General features: G+C 49.8%; 2 protein-coding genes across 2 annotated transcripts in view; both read right to left on the reverse strand.

The window, feature by feature from the left end:
* ARSA (arylsulfatase A) overlaps positions 1 to 17,555 on the reverse strand; it is a 175,799-nt gene that overhangs the window by 143,657 nt on the left and 14,587 nt on the right. The gene's annotated exons all lie outside the window — the stretch shown is intronic.
* Positions 37 to 16,692, reverse strand: LOC148125727 (uncharacterized). Its single transcript, XM_087935629.1, is given in 9 exon segments — positions 37 to 572; positions 575 to 625; positions 628 to 772; positions 876 to 1,137; positions 1,139 to 1,638; positions 9,657 to 9,802; positions 12,715 to 12,983; positions 13,911 to 14,112; positions 16,614 to 16,692. Coding segments are annotated over 9 exon segments (2,190 nt in total).

Genomic DNA, 17,555 nt, shown 5'->3' on the forward strand with positions numbered 1-17,555 from the left:
GACAGGCTGGACCAAAGTTGGCTGCTCCTTTCTTGATCAACCCGTTGATGGAGTCCCGTCATAGGTCCTCTGGCTCACAGCGGATCTCCCAGGGCTTCCAGTAGAGAGGCCATGGGCTCCACCCTCGTGCTCATTCAACACCTCTTGAGAAGATGTGAGGATTTCAGAGTTTGTCTGGTGGAGCTTCTTGCTGCTGTTGGAGTTCAAATATCTCTGGGGTGAGATATGGGGCCTTCCGGTCCCACGGGCACTGCCTGCTTTTGTGGCCCAGCTGGGGGACCAGCTAAGAGCTGTGGAGGGACACCCCTCGGAGACATCTTTGGTGGCTCCGGGAGTGACTTTTCCTTCGGGGGCAGAGGAGGGCTCTAGAAAGCCAACCTTCTCTGGAGGAAGGTCCAGGGGCTCCGGAGGTGCTTCTCTCTTCACAGAGTTGCGTGGAAGCCATGTGGGAGCCAGGAGGTCCTTCGGAGGAGGCTTCATGTACGGAGGTCTCGCTGGAGGAAGATACGGTTGCTCCAGGAGGGCGATTTCCTCTTTGGGGATGAAGGGAGCCTCTAGAGGAGTGTATGGAGGCTGCTGGGGGTGTAGGGATGCTCCAATGACTTAGGGCTCTCTGGAGGAACAAAGGGGGCTCTGGAGGAACATATAGGCCTTCTGGCGGTGTATAAGGTCGCTCGATGCGCTGATGGGTCTCAGGAGGGACGTAGGGGGCTCCAGAGGGATTGTTGCCGCTGGGGGATAAACCGAAGGCGCGGAGGAGTGTGTGGGGGGACTAGAGAAGTGCCTGGGAGATCTGGAGGCGTGTATGGGGGTCTGGGGCAGTGTAAGGGGGATCCCGAGGGATGTAGGGTTCCTCCACAGAGTGGGGGCTTTGCGAGAGAATATAGGAGGTTCTGGAGCTCTTCTAGAAGAGCTCCGTGCAAATATGAAGAGATGGGCCCTTGTCTTGTCAGCTGATAGCGGGGAGACATAGTCAGGTTGCGTGGGGAGGACGGGGGCTCTGGGGTGATATAAGGCTCCTGTTTGGGAATGTATGGGGGTTCCACACTGATCTTGACTTCAGGAGGAATGAACGGGGGCTTCATAGATGTCGGGGGGATTTCTCTCGGGATATAGGGAAGAGGCAAAGCAGTGGGGAGATTTCTTTAGGATAGAAGGGGGCTCCAAGGTGACCAGTTGCTCCACAGGGACGTAGGGAGGTTCTAGAGATGGCGGTAAGAACCCCGAAGGAACGACGGGCTCTTGGAGAGCGATGGTGGGCTCTGTTTCTCTCGGCAGAGCCTTCCACGTGGCCTCCTCTTGCTGATCCTCATCCTCGTTGGTTGTGGGGAAGGGTTCCCTAGAGCTGTCTATGTAGTTTCCTTCCCGATATTCTAGGGGTTGGGAAGCCGCCGTCTTTATTGGAAGGAGGGTCACGGAGCCCTTCGGTCTATGCTTTAGCGGGTGTTCCCCCCTTGAGGCTGTTCCTTCATCGATTTCAATCATTTCTCCCAGGATCCACTCCAGGAATTGCTGGACAGAAGTGTAAATTCCAGGGCTGTTGGCCTCACCACAGCCTTTTCCCCAGCTGGTGATCCCCAAAATGTAGAAGAGAGAGGCGGGCGACGTCTTGCACATCAACGGGCCTCCGCTGTCCCCCTGCAGGGAGAGAGGGGAAAGGGGAAACAACGTCAGTTAGGCACAAGGGAAAGGGGGAAACTCGGGTGATGGTAGACCTTGACTTACGACCACAATCAAGCCCAGGATTTATGTTGCTAGGCAGGAAATTTGTTAAGTGAGTTTTGTCCCGTTTTACTTCTTTTCTTGCCACCGCTGTTATGCGAATCGCTGCAGTTGTTCAATTAGTGACACAGTTGTGAAGTGAATCTGGCTTCCCCCTTGACTTGTCAGAAGGTCACAAAATATGGTCACACGATCCTGGGACAGTCGGGGTGGGATTCTACCGGTTCGGCCGGTTCGGGCAAACCAGAGGGCTCCGAGAATCAGCTGAAAGCAAACCGGTTAGGTTTGCTCCAATGATCGGCTGTTTGGTCCAGTCACTCACCTGGGCTCCTGGCCAGTGGTCGCCAACCAGTGGGCTGGGGATCACTGGTGGTCTGTGAGAAAATTTTGGTGGTCTGCAAAATTTCACCCCCAAAGCAATTAATCCAGGTTCGCAGGAACACAAGGCTGCACCACCCACATGGCCCGCGGGAACACAAGGCTTGCGTTGCTTGCACTGTGAACAACACAAGATAGTGAGGGGAGGGGGAGAAGGGCAGAGGGGGCAAACTTGCCCCACTTGCCCCCCATGAGCCTGGCCTGGCCACCGGGCTGCTTCTTTCCACTTCTTTCTTCTTCTGCTTTTGGCTGCACGCAAGGAAAGCAGCAGAAGACTTTCTTTCTCTCCCCCAAACTCCCCCAGAAGTGAGTCTTTGGGACTTTGCAAGGCCTCCTGCTCCAAGAGGCTGCAAAGACTCATTTCTGGTGGAGTTTGGGGGAGAGAAAGAAAGACTTCTGCGGCTTCTGCTGTTTTCCTTGCATGAAGCCCAAAGTCTCTCTCTCTCTCTCTCTCTCTCCCTCTGAGAACGGAGCTGGAGACGGTATCCTGCGATCCCAAATAAAGAACGATCGATCGGTAGGAAAACAGGGTGGGGAATTTTCTTGCAGACTTTTTTTGAGATTTTCCCAGGGTGTCTGGTCTGTGGGATTTAAAATGATGGGTTTGGTGGTCCCTGAGGTCCCAAAGGTTGGCGACCCCCGCTCTAGGGTGTGCTTTCTATCTTGTTTTTCAAGCTGAACTGATTCACACAGCACAGCGGATTGCCATGCACCCGCTGTTTAACAGACAGGGATTGCTGGAGAAGATAATTAGCAAATGCTCCACGTGTGCACAAAGCTCACGCTCTCCAAACCAGTAGTTACACCAGTTGAATCGCACCCCTAGGGCCAGTGTAACCATCATAAATGTGAGTCAGGTGTCAAGCATACGAATGTAACTCATGTGACAATGGGGATACAGCAATGGTCATAAGTGTGAAAAATGGTCCTGGGCACTTTTTTCAGTGCCGTTGTGTAACTTCAAATGGTCACTAAACAAGGACTATCTCTACCAATAGTCATAGGCACCTTTGGGATAGGTGCAATCCCAAACCATCCAGAGCACCACCTGAACACCACTGGCATTGACAAAATCCCCATCGGTCAACTGCGAAAGGCAGCTTGACTTAGAAGAGCTGACATCCCGCGACAATAGTTGTAACCCCCTCAAACGTCCACCACATCTGCCTATCCCAGGTCCTTGGGAAGGACTCGATAGGTGAACAAAAATGCCAAATCCAGACCGAACTCCTGGCTGACCGTGCGACAAACAATAACATTTCAATTTTCCATAATGTCTCTTATTCCTTCCTATCATTCTTCGGGCACTATTTCCCCAAAACTGAACACACTAAATCTCTTCTGTAGCTTGATCTTATGTTCTAACTGCACATCCTGACTGTCCAACCTTTCTTACTTCAACGCCAAGGATCCAGGGGTGGAATCCTACTGGCATAACCACCGGTTTGGCGAATGCACACTTTCCCAACCTGTAGAAATCAACCTCTCCTGCAAGCAATCACCTTCTCCTGCTGATGTGCAGGACACTCAGCTGTGGCACGCAAAGCAACTAAGGTTGCTTTAGCGGGGAATAAAAGACAGCCTAGAGCCCGGGTGGGCAGGTGGGCCCAACCGAAGAAAAGAAGATCTTTGGAGCAAATTGGTTTTGCGTCAGCTGCTCTTTGGAGCTACCAGCTCTATAGAACTGGGTCAAACTGGTAGAATCCCACCCCTGCATTAATTGATGGCCAGTTCTATGCACCAGGAAGCATCCCGGCTGACTAACTTTATTCTGCTCAATCCATTTCTCCAACGGCCGCCTTCCAATCACCCATTAGTACTTCTGGGCCCTGTAGGGACATTGGTTTTTAGCGTCTCCTGCCCCTGACCATAGAAGTCAAGTGCTTCCACCAGTTCATCTTTAATCAAAGGTGACTAACAAGCAAGCGCATAAGACCAGACATGTCGCTGGAAGGCAAAAATCAAGAAAATTGCATGTCACTTCTTTTGGCCGCTTCATGCAGGGGAATTCTCTGGAGAAATCAAATATGTTTGGAAGAGTTCGCGATAAAAGGAAACCAGGCCACCAAGGAACGCGGCGGCTAGATACCCTCAAAGTTGACACCAGCCAGAGCATAGAAAGACGCAAAGAAGCAGTGCAAGATCAGAAACTGTGGAGGGACCTGGCCCAAAGAATTGCCAGGAGTCGGACATGACTTGTTGTGGCCCATCAGCGGTCAGCGGAGCTGGCACCAGGCTCGGACAGTGAGGAGGTTGGGGAGGTGCATGGGCCAGTCGTGGAACCTGGGGAAGGCTCTGTGTCAGAGGCAGAGATGGGGCCAGGGCCATCTGACAGTTATCATCTGCCTTCAGAGTCGGAGATCGGTGGGGAAGAAGAACAGCTGGAGCCTGTTCCCAGTGTGCGCATGCGCAAAGCTGCCAGAAGAAGGGAACAGCTAAAGAACAAGGGTTGACTCAGGAGTAAGGGCACAGGTGGACAGTGAATGGCGCCTCCTGTATGGAATAAAAGAGGAGCGAAAGGGGAGTGGGCTTTTGCAGGAGACCATTAGTTCATTCTTGTGTTCTTGCCAAGTATTGCGGCATCTGAAAGATATCAGCCTGGCAGGTCTCCAAACCTGATCAAGGTCGGCAGTTGGGAACTATCTTGAAAGACGGTCGGCCGGGACTTTGCTGGAGAGGAAGTCGCTGTAAATTTAAATAAAAGGGGTTTATCAGGGCGAGGACTCAGCTCCACGCGGTTGAGGAAGCCTAGGTGACTATTGGGATAGCATCATCCAACATTTTCTTGATTAAAACATTGGCCTTTTTTGCCCCTTTGGATCACAGTTCCAGGGTCAGTGGAAAATTGCGCAGCCCTCAGAAAGAGGTTGGGACTCCACTTGCCCTTTAAATCAATTGTTAGGTGGAAACCTTGATAAATGAAGCCAAGGCAGATAACAAGATGCAGTCTTGCATTTTGAGGACTGGGGTAGGGTGGTGGGGGAAAGGGTCAGTTCACCATAAGATAGGAACGAAAACAAACCAGGATTGGCCACCAGACCAAGGCTATTTCTGGCTGACCATCATGTTGCTGATATCGTTAAGGGGCCGTTTCCAGCACAGGGGATGCTCTTGTTGCTGTTATTTTATCCCACTTTTTTTAAAAAAATGTGAAACTCAAGGGGGAAAGCATGTTTCATCTCCCTGGCTCTCGTGTTCCCCACCGCAAACCTGTGAGGTGGTCTCGGGCCAAGCCCAGAGACCATCCCGTAGAATCCGAGCCTTGGCTTGCTTGCGCCCAACGGACGGAATCTTGCCAGACTAAAGCTGCCACCTTCTAAAATACCAAATGTGGGAGACTCTGGAGCGCAGCCCACCCCCCAAAACCTCTTCCTCCCTCCCCATCCAGCTTAGGACCGTGCAGTCTCTGGAACGGGGTCCTCCTCTCTGGGAAACCTCCATGGTCCTGTCAAGACCCCCCACCCTTCTCCTCCCATCGCAAGTAGGCCGGGCTGAGAGGGAGGGGCTGGCCCAAACTCCCCCAGCCAGTTTCCATGCTTAAGGGAGGAGGGGGTTTCTAGCCCAGGACTCCCCCAGGACTTCTGGTAACTAATCATCCATTATTTTTCATGCCCCGTCTCTATCCTGATACAATCCTTTGCCCGTCCTTTGTCAGGATGCTCAATCACTTAGACTGACAGCCCAGTGATGTCATCCTATTAGAGTGTTTTCGTAACATTTAAAAGAGACCTGTTGCTTCAAATCTCTAATTTTTGGCTTCAGAATAAAGAGGATTGTTTTTCCTCACAACCAGGCATATCGTGTGGCAGAACCGCGTGATCTAAGCAAGGGCAGGACTCAGGATGTGTCTCTGCCTGTCGAAGGCTACCAGGCAATTGTCTCTGATGTACACACACACACACACACACACACACACACACACACACTACTTGAAGATCCTGGGTGAGAAAGCATAGACGGAGCAAGTCTGAGGTGCATAAGAGTTGAATCTCGCCGCGCAACTTTTCAGGAGGAGTCAGAAGTGATGGGCAACGGACGAGAAATGCGACATAGAATTGTCACAGAACAATAGAGTTTGGAAGGGACCTCAGAGGACTTCTAGTCCAACCCCTGCTCCCTAGACCCTAGACCATTCCAGACACAGGGCTGTCCTGTCTGTTTCCGAAAGCCTCCAGGGTTGGAGCTGTGAGAAGGGCGTAAAAGCGCCGCGAGTAGGTTTAGTTGCATTTTAGAAAACAAAATGGTTGGGGTGGTGTAAGGCAGGGGTCCCCAAATTTGGCAACTTTTAAGACTGGTGGGCTTCAGTTCTCAGAATTCTCCAGCCAGCATTCTGGGAGTTGAACTCCGCCAGTCTTATAGTAGCCAAGTTTGGAGAGCTCTGGGGTAAGGAGTGGATTGGGGCATGTCGGGACTTGGGCACCGTTTACATTCAGACACAGCTCTTGATATCCCCAGGTATGTCAGGTCTGGGCGTCGATTCCCAGGTCCTCGGGTGTGAAAAACCCAGGTGACTTCAGGAAAGGGGAGATACTTAGGTTAACTTTGCCAGAAGGAGAATGACTTTGACCAAGGCTGCTCGCTGGTCCTCTCAGCCGTGGCCCAACAGGGAAGCCTCACCTGGTGGTCTTCTTTGGCTGGAAAATTGTTGCTGGCCTCAAGGGGGATCCAGTCGGGGATCAAGCAGGAATGAGCAGATCCCATTTCGAGCCAAGCAGGATCAGCATGGTATAAAGTGTTGCGATTAAAAGGGGGGCAGAAGCAAGGGTGGGGTGCAAATATTTTTACTAGCGGGTCTGAAGCACATGGCTAGGTGGGCGTGGCCACGTGACTGGGTGGGCGTGGCTTCTTCTTCTTCTTTTACCACAACCCCCCCCCCACTGCGTGTTCCATTTTTTTTTGCCTCCTGGGCCTTAGGGAGGCCTCCTGGGAGGCTGTTTTTGCTCCCAGGAAGCTTCACTGAGACCCAGGAGGCAAAAAACAGAGCGTGGGGGGTGCACAGCACACACACACACACATACACACACACACACACAGCTTCTTTTTGCCTCCTGGGCCTCAGGGAAGCCTCCTGGGCAAAGCAGTAAGACTGTGAAAGGGATCCCAGCACAGCTGATTGTCAGAACAGCTGATCGTTGGGAGGAAAAAAAAGAAAGAAATACCAGTTTGGCCCAACCGGTAGCTGTTTTTTTTACTATCGGTTCAGCCAAACAGGAGTATTTTTTACCGGTAGAATCCCACGACTGGACGGAAGGCATCAAAGAGCATGCTCCGTTCCATATTTGGGTAGACCAGGTTGCCCTGATAGATCGGTCTCACCAGAAAAAAAACACTTAATTCTATATTATCTATGAATATTTTCTATAAAGAATATATCTATATTACCTATAAAAAATTCTTTTCTATGAATCTCTCCCCTGGTACAGCTGACAAAGCAAGGAGAGCCTGTGGCTTAGAGGTTAATACATCTATCTAATATATAAATAGCCCGGGTTCGAATCCCAGAAGGGCATGGCTGGCTGACGAGAGCTAAATAGCTTGATATAGACCAGGGATGACGAACCTTTTTGTTGTGGTGTGCCGAAAGTGTGTGTGCGTGTGATAGTGTGCGCATGTGTGCTGTCACCCACAATGCAATGCACCTTGCCTCCCACACACACATACATGTGCAACACACACACACATACACTTACCCACATTGTACATGCGTGCACTTCCCAGCTGATTTTCGGCCCATTTGAGGCCTTTTTTGCCCTCCTGGGTGCTCAAAGGAAGCCTCTGCAGCCTCAGGAGGCCGAAAAATGGGCCTGTTTCATTATTTCTGGTATTTCCAGAAGGCCCATTTTTCGGCCTCCGGAGGCCGCAGAGGCTTCCTTTGAGCACCCGGGAGAGCGAAAATGGCCTGAAATGAGCCAAAAATCAGCTGGGAGGAGCGTGCATGCGCAGTGCAGGTAAAATTTACTGGGGCTCACGTGCCCGCAGAAAAGGCTCCGCATGCCACCTGTGGCACACATGCCATAAGTTCACCATCCTGGGCATAGACCTATACTAGTCGGCCTTTATTTCTTTGTCAGCAAAATATAAATTCAAAAGAAAGCATAAAAGGCCCCACCTGGAATCCTGCATCCAATTTTGGTCACCACACTATAAAAAAGAGGTTAAGACTCTAGAAAAAAAGTGCAGAGAAGAGCAACCAGGATGATGAGGGGACTGGAGGCTAAAACATGTGAAGAACCGTTGCAGGAACTGGGCCTGGCTAGTCTAGGGAAGAGAAGGACCAGGGGAGACAGGAGAGCAGCCTTCCAATAGTTGAGGGGCTGCCCCAGAGAGGAGGAGGAAGGGGGTCAAGCTATTCTCCAAGGCACCAGAAGTCAGAACAAGAAGCAACAGGTGGAAACTAACTAAAGAGAGAAGCACCCGAGAATTAAGGAGAAATGTCCTAACAGCGAGGACAATTAACCACTGGAACAGCTTGACTCCAGAAGTTGTAGATGCTTCCTCACTGGAGGTTTTTAATAAGAGGTTGGAGAGCCATTTGTCTGAAATGGTATAGATTCTCCTGCTTGAACAGGGGGCTGGACTAGAAGACCTCCAAGGTCCCTTCCCACTCCATTCTCCATCCTTCCAAAACAATCCTCCCCTTTGTCCTAAGATGGCCTCAACCTGAGACTCAGTTTGAGTCAACCTTTTTAGGAATCTGGAGCTTGTTGGAGAGAGACAAAAGGGGAATGGAGCAACGGGCAGCGATTAAAAAGTTACAACCCTTTAATAATAGATTTCCTTGTTTAAGACATTGATTTTTCTGTCGGACTCGTGTTTTCCTGTGTCAGCGGAAAATTGCACGGCCTTCAAACGGAGGCTGGCATTCAGGCCGCCCTTTAAACTGACTGTAATGGGGACACCTTGATTAATGAAATGAAGCGGGCACAGATAACAAGCTGCAGGCTTGCATTTCGAGGGCTGTGGGTAAACGGTCACCTCATCATAAAGTAAGAAGGGAAACAAACCAGGATTGATCACAAGTCCGCAGAGATTCCCCGTCATCCAGGTCAGGGTTTGTCCTAAAGGTGCTTTTTTTCAGGAGGCGACTGGACAAACCCCGGTTTTTTCTTTCTTTTGAAGATGTTTCGCTTCTCACCCCAAAAGATTCTTCAGCTCTGACAGGATGGTGGGGAAATGGAAGGATTGATACTCCTTGCAGACAGCTGGTCATTTGCGTCCTTTTAGAGGGTCGTGGAGGCCACTTGGACGTTTGTTTGTGTCGTTAAAAGAGAAAAATTGCAGACTACAGGAACCGGGAGCCCCATTCCGGTAACCCCGAGGAAAGAGATAAACTTCCCAGTGGCCTCAACAACCCTGTAAAAGGATGCAAATGACCAGCTGTCTGCAAGGAGTGTCAATCCTTCTGCTCCCCACCATCCAAAAGAAGCTTCTTGGATGAGAAGCAAAACCTCTTCAAAGGAAAACAAGAAAGTCCAGTTGCCTCCCGAAAAAGCATTTTTGGGACAGGATTGAACGCAAGACCGAGGCTAGCAGGCTAAGAGTAGCGGGTTCCTTACCTGGCAAGTGTCGATCCCTCCTTCCTCATAACCAGCACACAAGGTGTGTGGGCTCATTGCCCCGTTATACCAATCGCTGCCGTTGCACTTCTGAGTGTCCAAGATGTTCAGTTTGGCTTCCTGCAACACATCAGAGGTCTTCACACCTCCAAGGAAAGGGAGTAGATTAATTTGGCTTCTGCTATCTCGTGGGTGTTCACAATTCCTCCCAGTTCCAACACCCCATGCCCCAGATTATTGAAGAACTACCCTGTTTCCCCAAAAATAGGACCTACCCTGAAATTAAGCCCTAGCTTGATGTTTACACATGCACCCAATATAAGCCCTAATGAAGATCCCGCCCACTCCAGAGTGGACGGGTAAAAATTAAGGTAGGGTGGGGATTGGGGGGTGGAGCTTCCCTACTACTTCCTTTTGGACAGGTGTAGGCAGGCCTCGCACACCCCAACACCTGCCTGGCCGGTCCATTTCTTCTGCAGCCAGCAAGGCTGGCCAGGCTTTCCTGAAGGCCTCTGGAGCTGAGAACAAAGCTCTGGATCGATCCTGAAGGCTGCAGGGGCCTCAGGAAAGCCTGGCCGGCCTCAGAAGGAGAAGTTCCTGAAGGCCTCTGATAGTGAAAAGGAGGCTGGGGGTGATGCACGCAAGCGAGGTTAGTCAGTGGAGGACATTCCCCCAAAATAAGACCTGGTGCCTTTTTTGGTGGATATATAGATATAGATAGATATATATATCTATATTTGTTTTCTGAGATTTTCGCAGGTATTTGTAAATGGATCTTTGGTTATTCGGGTTTTCTCCCGCTTAAAATTGGAAGTATCTAGGCGACGTTTTGATGAAGTCTCATTCATCATCTTCAGGCTTGTGTCTTCGGCTTTATTCCAAGAAGCACAAAGCCAAAGACACAAGCCTGAAGATGATAAATGAGACTTCATTGAAACATCGCCTAGATACTTCCAATTTTACGTGGAGAAAACCCGAATAACCTAAGATCCATATATATATATATATATATATATATATATATATATATATATAGGGTCTTATTTTTGGGAAAACATGGTAATAACAAAACCCCCACAAGTGTCTCAAGAACAAGAACACGTTATGATAGGGGTCTCCAACCTTGGCGACTTGAAGACTTGTGGACTTCAACTCCCAGAATTCCTCAGCCAGCAAAGCTGTCCACAAGTCTACAAGTCACCAAGGCTGGAGAGCCCTGCTTTGCGAAGCCTTGGCAAGGCCACACCTGGAATACAGCATCCAGTTTGGGTCACCCCGTTACGAAAAAGATGCCGATTCTCTGGAAAAAGTGCAGAGAAGAGCAACTAAGAGGGTTAAAACTGGATCAGGGTTAATATTTATATGTATTTATACGTTAGGGTGTAGGTATATACATATCTATGTAGAGAGGTGCGTGTTGCGTATGAGAGCAGGCAACATAATTTCATTTTTAATGTGTCCCAGTGTGCGCCCAGAAAAACAACAATAGAGGTTATCTTAAATGTTATCTCATCTCAAGGCCTTGAGACTAAAACTTACAAAGAAGGGGTGCCGGGTTTTGGTTTGGCTTGTCGAGAGAAAAGGGGAGACACGATAGCAGTGATCCCATGTTTGTGGGGCTGCCTCAAAGAAGAGGGAGGTCAAGTTGTTTTCCAAAGCACCAGAAAGAAAAAGGAACCACGAAACAATGGATGGAAGACAAAGAAGAGAAAGAAAGAATGGATGGAAACTAATCAAGGAGAGAAGCGACCCGGAACTAAGGAGAAACCATGAGGAGCTGCCAGCCTTCAGAAGTTGTGGGGGCTCCATCCCTGGAGGTTTTTAAGAGGAGACTGGACAGCCATTTGTCTGTAATGGTTAGGGTCTCCTGCTGGAGCAGGGGGTTGGACTAGATGACCTCCAAGGTCCCTTCCAGCTCTGTTCTGAGCATAACTTATCGGAGCCTTAATTGGAGAGGAGTAGAGGCAGGCAGGTCACTGTATGAGCTAAAACTTCACAATATCTCTAGAACTTCTTAAGATTGCAGGAACTAACTAGAAGAGACTCCCTCCCTCCTACTCACACCCACACACACACATGCAAGCGGCAAAACCTGCGTGCAACAAAGGGTAACCTTTGGTTAACTATCGTTCCATAAACTCCGAAGGGAGTGGAGTAATGAAATACCGCCTGCTTCAGCAGAAAATGAAAGCTCATTAGGAACTCAGCAATAGATGTCCTGCAGACACCATTAACAGGGTTGGAAGGGACTTTGTAGGTCATCTAGTCCAACCCCACCCCCGCCCCCGCCCAAGCAGGAGACCCAACATCATTTCTGACAAATGGCAGTCCAGTCTCTTCTTGAAGGTCTCAAGTGATGATGCTCCCACAACTTCTGTTCTATGAGTTGATTGTTCTCAGTGTCAGAAAATTTCTTCTTATTTCCAGCTTGGATCTCTCCTTGTTCAGTTTCCATCCATTGTTCCTTGTCTGGCCTTTCGGTGCCTTGGAGAATAACTTGACCCCCTTCCTCCTCCTCTCTGGGGCAGCCCCTCAAATATTGAAAGAGGCTCTCCTGTCTCCCCTGGTCCTTCTCTTCCCTGGACTAGCCAGGCCCAGTTCCTGCAACCGATCATGGTATGTTTTAGCCTCCAGTCCCCTAATCATCCTGGTTGCTCTTCTCTGTACTTTTTCTAGAGTCCCAACCTCTGCTTTTATAATGTGGTGACCAAAACTGGATGCAGGACTCTAGGTGTAGTCCTACTAAGGCTTTACACAGTGGGATTAGTATCTCCCTTGATCTTGATCGTATCCCTCTGTTAATGCAATTTAGGATTGCATTAGCTTTTTTGGCTATCACCACCACCACCACCACACACAGTTGACTCCTATTTAGCTGGTTGTCCAGTAAGACTCCAAGATCCCTCTCCCAGTTCCTGCTATTATGTTTCGGCCTCCAGTCCCCTCATCATCCTGGTTGCTCTTCTCTGCGCTCTTTCCAAAGTCTCCACATCTTTTTTTTTTATAGTGCAGGGCTTGCAAAGGCCTCGTTTGGCCCTAAGGAAGTTCCTCTTCTTACTGTTTTCAGACGTGATTCCCCAGCCAGTGGCAAAGCAGCTGGTGAAGTTGGTTTCAGAGCCCATCGTGACTCGAGGCAAGCAGGCCGGTTGTACGTAGTCGTTGAAGGTCACTGGGCTGTCCAGCTCGATCAGCGCAATGTCATTTTCCTCCGTGAGAGGGTTATAATCTTGATGGAGGACGACTTTGCTCACGGTGTGTATCTGTACATCGTCTGGCAACTTCGAGAGATCGGTGGCACCCACCACAATCCGCCAAAGATGCAATGAGCTGCAGGCAAACAGGGCTCAGTTAGTAGGAGACCCACTGGAACCGTTGAGAGAAAGATTTCCCCAGATTTCAGCTTTTCGGGAAGGCTTTTTCCCAGATAAATAACAATTGTTGCTAGGTTATATCGCCAGCTTCTCTTTAGGGTTGGCTAGGTGAACATCTTGCATGTGATGAGATGTGCACCTGGTGAAGGAATGGGGGGATCTTGGGAGCACCCCAGTTTCCCAGGGTAGATCCAGCACATTCCAGATTTGGGCCCAAGACAAGAGGCTGCACAGCCAAGTGGGGCCCAAGACAAGAGCTGGATGGGGAAGGGGAGCAGAGGTTAAGGTAACCACATCCTGAAATCTGTCAGGGCACATCTAGTGAGCGACCAAAGTTGATAACTTTAGTCCGGTAAGATTCCGTCCATTAGGTCTAAGCACGTAAAGGATGCAAAGGATCAGGACCATACAGTTCAGCAAGGACTTATTGCCCGAGCCTATATAACCCAAGAATCTAGTCAACTGAAGTTCAATAGTAAATTGGTGCCAGATAACAGTCAACAGAATTTAAGAGGGTTTAGGCTTGGATCGCTTATGGCAACGTAACAACTCTAAGCTGATGGTGCACAATTCCATCCTCTGGCTCTTCTTCTACATCCACCACATCTAATCAGTCTCACAGGTATCGACTTCAAACTAGCTACTTTATTGTTCCCCGCCTATAGTACAGGAATCTCTGCTGACTGGGGTTTTTTTGCTGGGGAACAACCAGGTAAGGCTCTCGGGCATTCAAGGGGGTGTGAGTCAGATCTCTCCCTCTTGTGTTTATGTAGTGAGTCCAGGCTGAATCCTCACTTAAGCCCTCCTGCCAATCAGGATGGTGGCTCTCCAGCACACTCCATTGGGTTACACAGACCCGGTCAGAAGCCAACTTTGTACGTACCTCTTCTTTGTCTTGAAGCAATGAGCCGCAGTGAGGACCCAATGCTCGGCCAGGAGGGACCCCCCACATGAGTGCCGAGGCCCATGGGAAGAGGGGATCTGGATGCTGACAAGCCAAGGCCACATTCCTGGCATGGCATCGACGCCACCCACAATCCGCACATTTCTGCCATGCTTGGGCGCCAAGGGCCGCTTCCCGCAGGCTGAAAGGGAAACAGAGAAATGAGTCAGATTGGGGGCTAAGACTGATCCCTTCTAACTCTAAGGAGCTGGAGGAGAAAATCTTGGGAGATGCCACAAACCATCATGAAATTGCATGGCATGGCGAGTCTAGTGAAGGGGAGGCAGGATAGCAGCCTTCCAATACTTGAGGGGCTGCCCCAGAGAGGAGGAGGAAGGGGTCAAGCTACTCTCCAAGGAACCTTTGAAGGCCAGACAAGGAACAGTGGATGGAAACTGACCAAGGAGAGATTCAACCTGGAAATAAGGAGAAACTTTCTGACAGGGAGAACAACCAACCCATGGAACAGAAGTTGCCCTCAGAAGTTGTGGGAGCTTCATCCCTGGAGGCTTTCAAGAAGAGACTGGACTGCCATCGGTCAGAAACGGTGTAGGGTCTCCTGCTTGGGCCGGGAGGGATGGGATAAATGACCTTCAAGGTCCCTTCCAACTCTGTTAATCTGGTCAATTCACACATCCAATAGAATCAGAAACATCTCAAACTAAAGTTGAGACGCAAAGCAACCCAGACTGCCTGTGCCAAGAGTGAAGGGACACAGGGCAGAAAATCTCCTGCAGCCAAGAAGGCTCCACGGCCATTTGCACCACTCAGGTGACCCTGGGGACAAAGACCAACCTCCGAGTGGCCTCCATGACTCTTTAAAATGGATGAAAACGGCCAGCTATCTGCAAGGAATATCAACCCTTTCCCGCCATCCACACCTTCTGGTGGCGAACTGTTCCACTGGTTAATTGTTCTAACTGTCGGGAAATGTCTCCTTAGTTCTAGGTTGCTTCTCTCCTGGATCAGTTTCCATTCATTGTTTTCTGTCCTGCCCCAGATGCTGGTTCAGGAATTGTGGGAGTTGAAGTCCACAAGTTTTAAAGCGGCCAAGGTCGGAGACCTCTGCTCAACAGGGTTGTTAGCGCTTCTCCATTTCCAGAAGATTCGAGCCACTTCGCCTCTTTGAAGACCACCAGTGTGCTCCTGTTATCTGCATCTGGCTATATTGTATTTTTGTATCTCATTTCGGTTTCCTGTGGGTTTTATGCTTGTTATGGGAACTTGCGGAATTTACTATTGTGATTTTATTAGGGAATTTATTCGCTGGTATCCAACAACTCTGAACGGCTCACTTATTTATTTTGATTTATCAAAGACATAATTCCTCAAGGGTGTGTGAGAAAGGATCCATGGATGGGACCATTCCTCGCCTTAGCCCCGTCGCTGCTCCTGGTATTCGTAAAAGGAGAGGCGTGTTGTGTTTTTTTTAACACCACCATGAAGGCCTCGGGGTGGGGGGATGATTCACAGCCCACAGACTGTGTGTGGCTGCTAGAGATAGCAAATCTGAACTCCGAGTCTGGAATTAAAAGTCTTAAGTAACAATTGAACTTAATAAGATAATTAACCCGAACTGCATTTAAGGGTACCTTGCAATTATCCCTGTGACTGCTTGGGGCACTGAGACAATCTGGGCACAAAATGGTCGTGTTTGATCAGGTGAGAGTCTTGGATGGGCCCTCTTCGGTTCTCCCCGGTTCCCACGACTGGGCCGTGCCCCGTGACCCGTGACCCCAGGATATTGGGGTGGACTTAAAAGAGGACCCCACTGGGCAGTCCACACTGCTTGGGCCTCAACAAAGATACCATCCTCCTGCTCTTCCTCCTCCTCCTCCTCTTCCTCCTTTTTTTATCCGTCTCCTCCTCCTCCTCCTTCTCCTTCTCTTCCTCCTCCTTTCACCTTTCCTCATTCTCCCGCTTTTCCTTTATCCTCCTCCTCCTCCTCCTCCTCCTGCTTCTCCTTCTCCTCCTCCATCTTTTATCTCTCCTCCTCTTTCTGCTTCTCCTCTTCCTTCTACTTCTCTTCCTCTCTTCCTCCTTCTGCTTCTTCTTTTTTCTCTCCTCCTCCTCTTCCTCCTCCTGCTTCTCCTCCTCCTTTCTCTTCCTCGTTTCTCCTTTCTCCTCCTCCTCCATCTTTTATCTCTCCTCCTCTTCCTCCTCCTGCTTCTCTCTCTCTCTTCCTCCTGCTTCTCCTCCTCCTTTCTCTTCCTCGTTTCTCCTTTCTCCTCCTCCTCCATCTTTTATCTCTCCTCCTCTTCCTCCTCCTGCTTCTCCTCTTCCTCCTGCTTCTCCCCCTCCTTTCTCTTCCTCTGTTTCTCCTTTCTCCTCCTTCTCCATCTTTTATCTCTCTCCCCTCTTCTCCTCCTCCTGCTTCTCCTCTTCCTCCTGCTTCTCCTCCTCCTTTCTCTTCCTCGTTTCTCCTTTCTCCTCCTCCTCCATCTTTTATCTCTCCTCCTCTTCCTCCTCCTGCTTCTCCTCTTCCTCCTGCTTCTCCTCCTCCTTTCTCCTCCTCGTTTCTCCTTTCTCTCCTCCTCCATCTTTTATCTCTCCTCCTCTTCCTCCTCCTGCTTCTCCTCCTCCTTTCTCTTCCTCCTCCCGCTTCTCCTTCCCCCCGCTCCTCCTCCCCGAGACCCTACTTACTCTCTGGATTGTAGCCCTGTGTCCCCCACAACTGCAACAAGACCACGATTGGCAGGAGCAGCCCTGGCTGGGTCTCCATCCCCAGCTATGGTTCTTGGCACCTCTTCCCCATTGTTCACGTCGAGCCACAGCCGGGAGATGTCGACATCAGTGGGTTCTCCTTCCGAGTTGCTAGGAGACGGATCTGGCCCCGGCGCATGAGGGCAGGCCAGAAGGAAGGGGCCACTCCACCGCTCCTGCCCCAGACTTGTGGCCTTCAGCCTGGGAAGAGCTCCTGGAGTCAACCCTGACCTGGATTCACATAGCACCTGCCATAATGGCGGCTCCAAAGAACTACTCAGGAGATGGCCGGTGGTCGTGGCAAAGCTGGCGGAATGTCTGCACACAATAGAGCGAAGCTGACTGGGGAATTCTGGGAGTTGAAGTCCACGGCTCTTAAAAAGTCGCCATGTTTGAAACCCATTGCAATGGAGTTTCTAGAGGCTTGGACATTTTCTGCGAGGGGGTGTTTATAAATCTCTTGCTATAAATAAATAAATCTCACACCCTGGACATGAACTGTTTCAACTCCTGCCCTCAAAACGATGCCACAGAGCATTGTTGCACACCAGAACAACTAGACACAAGGGGAGTTTTTTTCCCCCCAATGCCATCCCTCCGCTGAACAAATAATTCCCTCCACACGGTCCAACTATTTACAAAGTCTGCACTACTATTATTCCTCCCACCCTTCCTACTGTCTCTTCCCACTTATGACTGTAACTGTGTTGCTTGTATCTTTACCATTTATATTGCTTTATTATGTTTCCTAGTATGATTTGATTGCTTATTAGTAACCTATGGCTATCACTAAGTGTCGTATCTTGTGAATCTTGATGAATGAATTTTATTTTTTCTTTATGTACACTGAGAGCTTATGCACCAAAGACAAATTCCCTTGTG

The sequence above is a fragment of the Pseudonaja textilis genome, chromosome 5 (genome assembly GCF_049901715.1).
Source record: "Pseudonaja textilis isolate UNSWEBS1 chromosome 5, rPseTex1.2, whole genome shotgun sequence".
NCBI classification, from domain to species: Eukaryota; Metazoa; Chordata; class Lepidosauria; order Squamata; family Elapidae; genus Pseudonaja; species Pseudonaja textilis.